The sequence below is a fragment of the Neoarius graeffei genome, chromosome 24 (assembly GCF_027579695.1).
Source record: "Neoarius graeffei isolate fNeoGra1 chromosome 24, fNeoGra1.pri, whole genome shotgun sequence".
NCBI lineage: Eukaryota > Metazoa > Chordata > Actinopteri > Siluriformes > Ariidae > Neoarius > Neoarius graeffei.
Window position 1 is genome coordinate 45,459,523 of NC_083592.1, and position 13,060 is coordinate 45,472,582.

Genomic DNA, 13,060 nt, shown 5'->3' on the forward strand with positions numbered 1-13,060 from the left:
TCTGTAAACGTCTGGGGACTGAGGAGACAAGTTGCTCAAGTTTAGGGATAGGAATGTTAACCCATTCTTGTCTAATGTAGGATTCTAGTTGCTCAACTGTCTTAGGTCTTTTTTGTCGTATCTTCCATTTTATGATGCGCCAAATGTTTTCTATGGGTGAAAGATCTGGACTGCAGGCTGGCCAGTTCAGTACCCGGACCCTTCTTCTATGCAGCCATGATGATGTAATTAATGCAGTATGTGGTTTGGCATTGTCATGTTGGAAAATGCAAGGTCTTCCCTGAAAGAGACGTCATCTGGATGGGAGCATATGTTGCGCTAGAACCTTGATATACCTTCCAGCATTGATGGTGTCTTTCCAGATGTGTAAGCTGCCCATGCCACACACACTGATGCAACCCCATACCATCAGAGATGCAGGCTTCTGAACTGAGTGCTGATAACAACTTGGGTCGTCCTTCTCCTCTGTAGTCCGAATGACACGGCGTCCCTGATTTCCATAAAGAACTTGAAATTTTGATTCGTCTGACCACAGAACAGTTTTCCACTTTGCCACAGTCCATTTTAAATGAGCCTTGGCCCAGAGAAGACGTCTGCGCTTCTGGATCATGTTTAGATACGGCTTCTTCTTTGAACTATAGAGTTTTAGCTGGCAACGACGGATGGCACGGTGAATTGTGTTCACAGATAATGTTCTCTGGAAATATTCCTGAGCCCATTTTGTGATTTCCAATACAGAAGCATGCCTGTATGTGATGCAGTGCCGTCTAAGGGCCCGAAGATCACGGGCACCCAGTATGGTTTTCCGGCCTTGACCCTTACGCACAGAGATTCTTCCAGATTCTCTGAATCTTTTGATGATATTATGCACTGTAGATGATGATATGTTCAAACTCTTTGCAATTTTACACTGTCAAACTCCTTTCTGATATTGCTCCACTATTTGTCGGCGCAGAATTAGGGGATTGGTAATCCTCTTCCCATTTTTACTTCTGAGAGCCGCTGCCACTCCAAGATGCTCTTTTTATACCCAGTCATGTTAATGACCTATTGCCAATTGACCTAAGGAGTTGCAGTTTGGTCCTCCAGCTGTTCCTTTTTTGTACCCTTAACTTTTCCAGCCTCTTATTGCCCCTGTCCCAACTTTTTTGAGATGTGTTGCTGTCATGAAATTTCAAATGAGCCAATATTTGGCATGAAACTTCAAAATGTCTCACTTTCGACATTTGATATGCTGTCTATGTTCTATTGTGAATACAATATCAGTTTTTGAGATTTGTAAATTATTGCATTCTGTTTTTATTTACAATTTGTACTTTGTCCCAACTTTTTTGGAATGGGGGTTGTATTAATTTTGTTGTTATTGAAAGACCTATGCATAAATCTTTTGTCTTTCACTCTGACTTTTGTTGTTGATCATGATGAAACTACTGAAACACTGTATTACAGTACAAGCTCAGTTATCATAACCCCTTTTATCTGAACATCCACTTAGTTAGCCAAACTTTTTCCTCATAGAGCTTGGATAATTTAGCTTATCCAGTACAGGAAACCCTGCGTTTATTTTGCTCAAAAAGTAGAGCAAAATGGCCTAGATTGCATTTCTGAGCTTCCCTGAAATTTGGTTTCTGGGGCCCTCAGCAGCCCCCAGACCCCCAGCCTAATAGGAAGCCTCGATTTGCTTGGCTTCACCTTGTTGCACTCGAAGATGCTACTGTTTTTCAGTTGTCAATGTTGGCATCTCTGAAAGTTTATGGCCAAAGAAAGAGGATATGGTTGGAATGAGAGCTGGCACTCAGCATCTGCAAAAATCAAAGTTTATTTATTTATTAATTCATTCACTCTTTTATTTAAAAACTGACTGAAAACTTGAGAAATTTGAGCAGAAGTCTGAAGTCCTGTGGTTTTTGTGCAGGTAAATACATTGCTTACAGAGTCAAGATATCAAAAGTCACAGTGACAAAAAGTAGATTAAAAAAAGGAGGCCAAAAGAACCCCCTTAAAATATACTTTTAAAAGTTGCAAACAAATGACAATAACAATATATTTCAGTAAGAAGCAAAATTATCTGCAATTCCATTTAAAGGTCATAGGCAAGGGTCGGAGGTGGAACGTAGAATATCAACTTTATTTTCTAGAAGAACAACCCAAAAAGCGAATTCAATCTTCCTGGTGTCTAATTTGCACCCTAAAATTGAATAAAATGGTTAAAATATACTGGTTTGCGCAAGTTCCAAAGGTTTGTTTACATCTCACTTATGCGCACTTTTACTGCCAGGGGACCGTCGTCGTGACGTCATTCAAGGCAAACAGACTGGGAGCAGTTCTGTGTTTACTTGCGAACTGAGCACACGTGTACGGACTTTGGTCGTGAGAGGTTGTGTAAAATGTCTAAAAGCGATAGCAAATTTGAAGTAGGAACTCTCCAAATTGAATATCGAGAGGTGAAACCATATATGTATGAACCTATGGCTATTGCGAAGCAATCGGTGAATGTGGCTCACTGGTTTGACTGTGCGGCCTCAGAATCAGACCAGCGACTCGGCCGAGTCTGACCGCGGTGACCCCGGACCTCAACAAGACTCGCGCCCAAACACTTTACCCTGGTAGTTATGATAAATTCCTACTTTTGTCGTAATACTAAATAAGAGCCCTTTTGAAGAATAATTAAACCACCCTCCCTAGTGGATATAGGTAACGATTACTTGACAGTGCGCCGGTAGGCCACATTAACCTGCTATCCGCGGCATTATACTATTTATAGCCTACTCTAAGTGAGGAAATATCCCTTTGCTTCATTTCCACAATGATTGTACAGGATCCCTCAGGATTCTTGACTTGTCAATTGCAAGCACCGGTAAAAATGTTTACCTCCAATCTTTTCCTTTTTGCTTGAGCATTGCTGGTCCGTTTCTTCTTTGACTGCTTGATTTTGTTTCACGCGCACAATCCACTCTCTTCGCCTCGTCTCCTCTTTCGGAAAAAGCCAACCCTCTGGCTTCACGTGCACAATCCACTCTCTCCGCCTCGTCTCCTCTTCCGGAAAAAGCCAATCCACTCACTCTGCCTCTTCTCCTCTTTTGGAAAAAGCCAACCCACTCACTCCGCCTCTTCTCCTCTTTCGGAAAAAGCCAACCCACTTGCGCCGCCTCTTCTCCTCTTTCAGAAAAAGCCAACCCACTCGTTCTGCCTCTTCTCCTCTTCCGGAAAAAGCCAATCCACTCTTTTCGCCTCTTCTCCTCTCTCGGAAAAAGGTAAAAACTTCTTCCTGAACCGGTCCCGTTGTTGCAGTTCACTGCACAACAATAAGGCATGGGGGTTTTTCTTTGAAATTTCCCGAACGCACATCTGCACTCAAGCCGAACGGCAATGCAAGTAAACAGAAGTGGACTCAACTCAAGTGGTTTGCTTGTCTTGAATGACGTCACGCGCCGAGTGGTCACGAAAATTGCCGAACAGAAATTCGCCACGATCCACACTAACTTATTTTAATTATTACTTATTAACAATACTTCTTGGGACCAGAAGAAAATTACAGAGGGTTTTTTAACATATAAAGTTTCAAATGTGCATAAATTGAAAACCGTTGCCTATGACCTTTAAAACGCAACAAGTCACTGGCTATCAGCAAGAAACCATCAACTCTCTCAAATCTCAACATTATGCAGGAATTGAATATTTTCTGTTCCAGTTGCGTGCTGCTGTACAGCCTGAGCAGAGAAAGCGTACAGGAAGGGGTTCACACAATTGTTAACGAAAATAAGAGCTGTAGTAATATTGTCAGCAGCTTCTATAGATCTTAACAGACTGTCATTCTGAAGCAACTCAGCAATGATGATCACACTGTTGATGTGAAATGGAATCCAAAAAATAAAGAAACAGACCACAATTTTGGTCACCAGCTTTGTCAATGATTGACTGCTAAAGAAAGTTGAGTTATTAACTCCCCAGCAAAATCGAAAGTAGAAGTAAGCCAGTGTGGGGAATGAAGCCATCAATATTATAATCTCCAAGATTAAAGTAGCCAGTCGTTCAACATAATGTTGGTAGCGTCGCATGCACTAAGGTTAGTATCTCACTGCGCTGCGACAGCCCGCGACTAGTTGGAGACACAACAATTGCGATAAAATATGCTAATTAGCGACAATTTTCACTTGGAATCACACTGAACTGATATTCGCATATTTTACCGCAATTGTTGTGTCTCCAACTAGTTGCAGGCTGTCGCAGCCCAGCTTTCCCTCGGCAGGCAGGGAAGTAGAGGAAGCCTCACGGAAACTGACTTGAGAAGGGTTTGTGATGGCTTTGTGATACCAGCGACGTGTTTGCGGCTATTTTGAGAGAAATTTTGTCACACAAATTTTTTTGAACATGTTCAAAATTTCAGCGACGAAGGAGCGACACTTTGCGGCTCATGCGAGGAAACTGAGAAGCCCCGCGAATATTTCAAGACACTTTTGAAACACTCTCGTGAATGACGTTCGCAATTTATCGCAAGCTGTCACAGCCCAGTGAGATACTGGCTTAAGCCATCCTTCCCCATCCTTACATTCAGTGTTCTGTACAAGAGCATAGGAAGATATTACTCCACTTAAGATCCAAATTCCACTCAAGAGGATCTTCTTTCCTTTCCTGTCAAGCTTGTTCCATTTCTGAGGATGCAGCACTTGCATATATCGCTGAACGTTCATCAAAACCACACACAGTGTGCTACAGTACATGCATAAGTACACCAAATAGGAGAGAAGCTTACACAGGACAAAGCCAAAGATGCAGTGACGAAGTAGTGCGCAAATCCAAACTGGCAGAGTGAGCAGATCTGATATGGCGAGGCTTAGCATCAGTCTCGGAGTGAAATTGCCTCCCTTCAGCCATCCAGCTAGACATACCACTACAGTGATATTCCCAGGGATTCCCAGTATGAAGCAAATTGCCAGAACAATACTGGCAACCGGGCGGCACGGTGGTGTAGTGGTTAGCGCTGTTGCCTCACAGCAAGAAGGTCCGGGTTCGAGCCCCGTGGCCGGCGAGGGCCTTTCTGTGCGGAGTTTGCATGTTCTCCCCGTGTCTGCGTGGGTTTCCTCCGGGTGCTCCGGTTTCCCCCACAGTCCAAAGACATGCAGGTTAGGTTAACTGGTGACTCTAAATTGACCGTAGGTGTGAATGTGAGTGTGAATGGTTGTCTGTGTCTATGTGTCAGCCCTGTGATGACCTGGCGACTTGTCCAGGGTGTACCCCGCCTTTCGCCCGTAGTCAGCTGGGATAGGCTCCAGCTTGCCTGCGACCCTGTAGAACAGGATAAAGCGGCTACAGATGATGAGATGAGATGAGATGAGATGAGATGAGATACTGGCAACCAGGTTTCCAGTTGGGACTGGAATGGTGAGTGAGCTTTTAGATGAGTTGAGTTGCTGCATTGTTGGATGCTGTGGTAGAGCTGTGAGGAACTTTGAGTTGAACGAGTAAGCAGAATGTGTGTGTGTTTGTGGTGTCCACTGTGGAAAAAGCCAGCACTCATTGCATCAAAAATCCTGTTGTAGAGCTGTGCGAAACTTCGACCTGAACAAGTCAGCAGAAGTGTGGGTCTTTGTGGTGGCCCCTGTGGAATATACTCGCACTGAGCAGCAAACAGCTTAGTGCAGAGTAGACGTGAAGACGAGGTCGAGAATGAACATAAACGATGGTCTTAAACAGGAAGTCAGTCAGAAAACAAACGGCTTAGTAAAGTCAGACACAGGACACAGAATGGCACTTCACAGTGAACGAGAGTTTGAGCGGGGTTTAAGTAGGCGAGGTAATTGGCAGGTGAATTGGTGGCAGGTGATGTAATCAGTACTGTGGTGATGAGGGGTGCTCTGACTCATGGGGAGTGTATTCCAGAGCGGCCATGTTTGGAGGCTGCTCCAAACTCAGGCTTTCAGTGTTGTTACTGACAGCTGATTGGAAAAGTCAACAGAAGTACTAACCCTGTTTCCAGAAAAACTGGGATATTTTCCAAAATGTATTTAAAACAAAAATCTGTGTTTTTGTACTTCATGTGAAACTTTATTTAACTGATCAACTTAAGTGTATTTAAGTATAAACGAAGTTAGAATTTGATGCCTGTAACACATAAATGATGTCCACTTGTTAGCAGTCCCTTACTCTCGGATCTGCTCTATGGGTGATGGGGCTTTCAGTGTTAATGGCCCTAAGCTGTGGAATGCCCTGCCACTAGCGTTGTGCCAATGCTCAACACTGTCCACTTTCAAAAAACAGCTAAAAACACATCTCTTTAGCTTGGCCCTTTCTGTCTGATTTTTAATAATGTTATTGTTATTATTGATTTCTCATTATCTTATTATTGTTGTTCTTATCCTAATGTTTTGCTTTTTATTGTTTGTTTTTTTACTGTTCAGTGTCCTTGGGTACCTTGAAAGGCGCTTATAAATAAAATTTATTATTATTATAAATAAAAAATTTGGGACAGAGGCAAAATACACTATATTGCCAAAAGTATTCGCTCACCTGCCTTGACTCACATATGAGCTTAAGATGAGCTTAAGTGACATCCCATTCCTAATCCATAGGGTTCAATATGACGTCGGTCCACCCTTGGCAGCTAGAACAACTTCAACTCTTCTGGGAAGGCTGTCCACAAGGTTTAGGAGTGTGTTTATGGGAATTTTGACCATTCTTCCAGAAGCGCATTTGTGAGGTCACACACTGTTGTTGGATGAGAAGGCCTGGCTCTCAGTCTCCGCTCTAATTCATCCCAAAGGTGTTCTATCAGGTTGAGGTCAGGACTCTGTGCAGGCCAGTCAAGTTCATCCACACCAGACTCTGTCATCCATGTCTTTATGGACCTTGTTTTGTGCACTGGTGCACAGTCATGTTGGAAGAGGAAGGGGCCAGCTCCAAACTGTTCCCACAAAGTTGGGAGCATGGAATTGTCCAAAATGTCTTGGTATGCTGAAGCATTCAGAGTTCCTTTCACTGGAACTAAGGGGCCAAGCCCAGCTCCTGAAAAACAACCCCACACCATAATCCCCCCTCCACCAAACTTTACACTTGGCACAATGCAGTCAGACAAGTACCGTTCTCCTGGCAACTGCCAAACCCAGATTCGTCCATCAGATTGCCAGATGGAGAAGTCCAATTCGTCACTCCAGAGAACGCGTCTCCACTGCTCTAGAGTCCAGTGGCGGCGTGCTTTACACCACTGCATCCGACGCTTTGCATTGCACTTGGTGATGTATGGCTTGGATGCAGCTGCTCGACCATGGAAACCCATTCTATGAAGCTCTCTGCGCACTGTTCTTGAGCTAATCTGAAGGCCACATGAAGTATGGAGATCTGTAGTGATTGACTCTGCAGAAAGTTGGCGACCTCTTCGCACTATGCGCATCAGCATCTGCTGACCCCGCTCCGTCAGTTTACGTGGCCTACCACTTCGTGGCTGAGTTGCTGTCATTACCAAACACTTCCATTTTCTTATAATACAGTTCTTATAACGAGGAAATTTCACGACTGGATTTGTTGCACAGGTGGCATCCTATCACAGTTCCACGCTGGAATTCACTGAGCTCCTGAGAGCGACCCATTCTTTCACAAATGTTTGTAAAAACAGTCTGCATGCCTAGGTACTTGATTTTATACACCTGTGGCCATGGAAATTATTGGAACACCTGATTCCGATAATTTGGATGGGTGAGCAAATACTTTTGGCAATATAGTGTATGACCGAAAAGTTTACAGGATGTTCAAGTAACACCATTTTGGAATATTGCACAATAAGCAGGTTAATTGGGAACATGACTGGGTATAAAAGGAGCAGCACCAAAGGCTCTGTCTTTGCAAGCAAGGATGGGGCGTGGCTCAAAACTTTGTGCCAACGTTTGTGAAAGAATTGTTAATCAATTCAAAATGAACATTTCTCAACGCAAGCTTTTAGGTCTTTCAAAATCTACAGTACATAATATTGTGAAAAGTTTCAGAGTTAAGCAGCTTAATTGGGAACATGATTGGATACTGAGCTGTTTGATGAGTTGAGCTGCTGCATGGTTTGACACATCTGCAGGGTACCCGGATGTAAGCTCAAGATGATCAAGTAAGGGGAAGTGTAAGTGTCTGTGGTTATCTGTGTAGATAAAGATAACATTACAGGCATCATAGCTACACTTATGAAAATAAAACCTAATAAGGCATTTGTCAGTTCTGGATGCATTCCTTTTGTTTTTAAATCCCTTTAAAAGTGTCCTCAGTGTTAATTAAAATTAAATTAATTGCAAGATTTCATGATGATTTCATCATCCAAGCTTTATAAATGTTTCACTGTTGAATGACTTCCAAAATCTACATGCTGATTTACAGAATGGAAGTTCAAATGTACTTTTTTTTTTTCAAAACTATTAATCAGAGGTTTGTGGGTTCTTAACCATCTCTGCTCCATGTGTGATATATCATCGCTGACCCTGTGCTCTGACCCCAACTGTAACAGAGAGGGTTTTTTTTCTAAATCCCTTGATGGGTGATCCCCTTGTCCACTGGCTGAACAGAGTGAAGGACCCGATTTTAAAGGTAATCATCCTTAATCCAGGCAAAAAATAGCCTCGGGCCAACCACAGTGTCAGAATTCCTAAACAATATACATGGAGATTGTTTGGTAAGAAACAATTATTTCTCATTGATATTGGCAAATTAACACAACCTGCTTTCATGCAGAATCAATTAGACATTTATAGTATTTATAATGTGAACCGAGTAACAGTAAAACCACTTGGACACAGGACCTCGGCTATGCTGTATAAATATCATGATGTATAAAATTACAGGAAATCATGATTTATTGTTTATTACCAGAGAAAGAGGATAGGGTTGGCATGAGAGCTGGCATTCAGCATTTGCAAAGATTAAAGTTCATTCATTCATTCATTCATTCATTCATTTAAAAACTAACTGAAAGCTTGAGCATAAGTGTGAAGTCCTTTGGTTTTTATGCAGGCAAATACATTGCTTACGGAGTCAAGATACCAAAAATCACAGTGACAAAAATTACTTAACAAAGGAGGCCATAAGAACCCCCTTAAGTAAAATACTCCTTGTAAAAGTTGCAAACAAATCATAACAATAGACTGCAATAAGAAGCAAAATTATCTGCAGTTCCATTTAAAATGCAACAAGTCACTGGCTATCAGCAAGAAATGATCAACTCTCTCAAACCTCGACATCATGAAGGAATTAAATATTTTCTGTTCCAGTTGCGTGCTGCTATACAGCCCGAGCAGAGAAAGCATACAGAAAGGGGTTCACACAACTGTTAATGAAAATCAGAGCTGTAGTAATAATGTCAGCAGCGTCTGCAGATCTTAATAGACTGTCATTCTGAAGCAATTGGGCAATGATGAGCACAATGTTGCAGATGACCATTGGGAACCAAAAAATAAAGAAACAGACCACAATTCTGGTCACCAGCTTTGTCAATGATTGACTGCTAAAGAAAGTTGAGTTATTAACTCCCTGGTGAAGACGAAAGTAGAAGTAAGCCATTATGGGGAAGAAAACCACAAATAATATTATCTCCCAGATTAAAATAGTCACTTTTTCAACATTGTTCTGGTAGCCTCGCTTGCACAGAAGCCATCCTTCCTTGTTCGTTCTTACATTGCACTGTCCAAGAGCATAGGATGATAGTACTCCACTTAAGATCCAAAGTCCACTCAAGAGGATCTTCTTTCCTTTCCTGCCAAGCTTGTTCCATTTCTGAGGATGCAGCACTTGCATATATCGCTGAACGCTCATCAAAACCACACACAGTATGCTACAATACATGCTTAAGTACACAAAATAGGAGAGAAGCTTACATAGGACCACGCCAAAGACCCAGCCATGAAGAAGAGTCCAAATCCAAACTGGCAGAGAAAGCAGAGTGAGCAGATCTGATATGGCCAGGCTTAGCATCAGTCTCAGGGTGAAACTGCCTCCCTTCATCCATCCAGGCAGATGTACCACTACAGCGATATTCCCAGGGACTCCCAGTATGAAGCAAATTGCCATTACAATACTGGCAACCAGGTTTCCAGTTGGGATTGGAGTAGTGAGTGAGCTGTTGGATGAGTTGAGTTGCTGCATTGTTAGATGCTGTGGTAGAGTTATTAGAAACTTTGAGCTGAATGAGTAAGCAGAAGTGTGGGTGTTTGTGGTGTCCACTGTGCAAAAAGCCAGCACTCATTGGGTGAAAAATACATTTCCGGATGTCATAGTGTCAAAAAGACTAGCAGGTTATTTTGTAGTTTTTCATGTATCCATCATTAACATTATAACATTTGAGCTCTATAAATGTGTCACTGTTCAGTTGTAAAATCTAAACAATGATTTACATGGTCAAAGTTAAAATGCCAGTAAGTTGCAGCTCAGTCACAAATCTTTAATTACGGTACATATGCAGTATTAGAGTGCCCAGTATAAAGAGGGTACACTGGTCCCTGCAGTCTTCAGGGGTCATGTCCTTAGTTTAATGTAATCACTGCATACAGGCATCAGGTATAAATATTTCCAAGATAAGTGAGATCCACCTGTCTACCTGCTTGAGATAGAAGCTGCTTGTGAGTTCAAATCAATCTGCCAGTGCTGGTCTTTGAGCAAAGCCCTTAACTTTCAACTTCACATTGGTGTAAATAAGACAAAAATATAAGTCGCTCTGGATAAGCGTGTCTGCCAAATTCTGTAAAGATAAATCTTTCCTTACTTGAGCTATCCTGTGGTAAACCAGACATGCAACATTTCCCATGTGGACAAAAACAAAAGCCCTGAAGGCAGCATCAACAGCCTCAAAAGTCAGAGGAAGTTAGGAAGTAAATAAGGAACAAAGAAATGTAGAAACAAATTTGTCACTGATCTTGAGAAATTAACATTATACTCCCTTAATACATTTGAAACAGAATTTAAAAAAAAATCTATATACTCGCAGTTACCACATCTTATACAGTGGTGCTTGAAAGTTTGCGAACCCTTTAAAATTTTTCTATATTTCTGCATAAATATGACCTAAAACATCAGATTTTCACACAAGTCCTAAAAGTAAAGAGAACCCAGTTAAACAAATGAGACAAAAATATTATACTTGGTCATTTATTTATTGAGGAAAACGATCCAATATTGCACATCTGTGAGTGGCAAAAGTATGTGAACCTCTAGGATTAGCAGTTAATTTGAAGGTGAAATTAGAGTCAGGTGTTTTCAATCAATGGGATGACAATCAGGTGCGAGTGGGCACCCTGTTTTATAACCCCGATTCCAAAAAAGTTGGGACAAAGTACAAATTGTAAATAAAAACGGAATGCAATAATTTACAAATCTCATAAACTGATATTGTATTCACAATAGAACATAGACAACATATCGAATGTCGAAAGTGAGACATTTTGAAATTTCATGCCAAATATTGGCTCATTTGAAATTTCATGACAGCAACAGATCTCAAAAAAGTTGGGACAGGGGCAATAAGAGGTTGGAAAAGTTAAAGGTACAAAAAAGGAACAGCTGGAGGACCAAATTGCAACTCATTAGGTCAATTGGCAATAGGTCATTAACATGACTGGGTATAAAATGAGCATCTTGGAGTGGCAGCGGCGCTCAGAAGTAAAGATGGGAAGAGGATCACCAATCCCCCTAATTCTGCACCGACAAATAGTGGAGCAATATCAGAAAGGAGTTCGACAGTGTAAAATTGCAAAGAGTTTGAAGATATCATCACCTACAGTGCATAATATCATCAAAAGATTCAGAGAATCTGGAAGAATCTCTGTGCATAAGGGTCAAGGCCAGAAAACCATACTGGGTGCCCGTGATCTTCGGGCCCTTAGACGGCACTGCATCACATACAGGCATGCTTCTGTACTGGAAATCACAAAATGGGCTCAGGAATATTTCCAGAGAACATTATCTGTGAACACAATTCACCGTGCCATCCGCCGTTGCCAGCTAAAACTCTATAGTTCAAAGAAGAAGCCGTATCTAAATATGATCCAGAAGCGCAGATGTCTTCTCTGGGCCAAGGCTCATTTAAAATGGACTGTGGCAAAGTGGAAAACTGTTCTGTGGTCAGACGAATCAAAATTTGAAGTTCTTTATGGAAATCAGGGACGCCGTGTTATTCAGACTAAAGAGGAGAAGGACGACCCAAGTTGTTATCAGCGCTCAGTTCAGAAGCCTGCATCTCTGATGGTATGGGGTTGCATTAGTGCGCGTGGCATGGGCAGCTTACACATCTGGAAAGACACCATCAATGCTGAAAGGTATATCCAGGTTCTAGAGCAACATATGCTCCCATCCAGACGACGTCTCTTTCAGGGAAGACCTTGCATTTTCCAACATGACAATGCCAAACCACACACTGCATCAATTACAGCATCAGGGCTGCGTAGAAGAAGGGTCCGGGTACTGAACTGACCAACCTGCAGTCCAGATCTTTCACCCATAGAAAACATTTGGCGCATCATAAAATGGAAGATACGACAAAAAAGACCTAAGACAGTTGAGTAACTAGAATCCTACATTAGACAAGAATGGGTTAACATTCCTATCCCTGAACTTGAGCAACTTGTCTCCTCAGTCCCCAGACGTTTACAGACTGTTGTAAAGAGAAAAGGGGATGTCTCACAGTGGTAAACATGGCTTTGTCCCAACTTTTTTGAGATGTGTTGTCATGAAATTTAAAATCACCTAATTTTTCTCTTTAAATGATAAATTTTCTCAGTTTAAACATTTGATATGTCATCTATGTTCTATTCTGAATAAAATATGGAATTTTGAAACTTCCACATCATTGCATTCCGTTTTTATTTACAATTTGCACTTTTTCCCAACTTTTTTGGAATCGGGGTTGTATTTAAAGAACAGGGATCTATCAAAGTCTGATCTTCACAACACATGTTTGTGGAGGTGTATCATTGCACGAACAAAGGAGATTTCTGAGGACCTCAGAAGAAGCGTTGTTGATGCTCATCAGGCTGGAAAAGGTTACAAAACCATCTCTAAAGAGTTTGGACTCCACCAATCCACAGTCAGACAGATTGTGTAC

General features: G+C 41.7%; 2 protein-coding genes across 2 annotated transcripts in view; one reads left to right on the forward strand and one right to left on the reverse strand.

Annotated features, from left to right (window-relative positions):
- Nucleotides 1-13,060, forward strand: part of pnpla7b (patatin-like phospholipase domain containing 7b) — a 192,217-nt gene that overhangs the window by 141,861 nt on the left and 37,296 nt on the right. The gene's annotated exons all lie outside the window — the stretch shown is intronic.
- LOC132872488 (C5a anaphylatoxin chemotactic receptor 1-like) lies at nucleotides 9,250-10,110 on the reverse strand. The gene has a single exon (XM_060907374.1). The coding sequence runs from the start codon at nucleotides 10,108-10,110 to the stop codon at nucleotides 9,250-9,252; it is 861 nt and encodes a 286-aa protein (XP_060763357.1).

Coding starts and splice junctions, on each gene's coding strand:
- LOC132872488 (XM_060907374.1), bottom strand. CDS start 10,110: ATGCAGCAACTCAACTCATCCAACAGCTCACTCACTACTCCAATCCCA.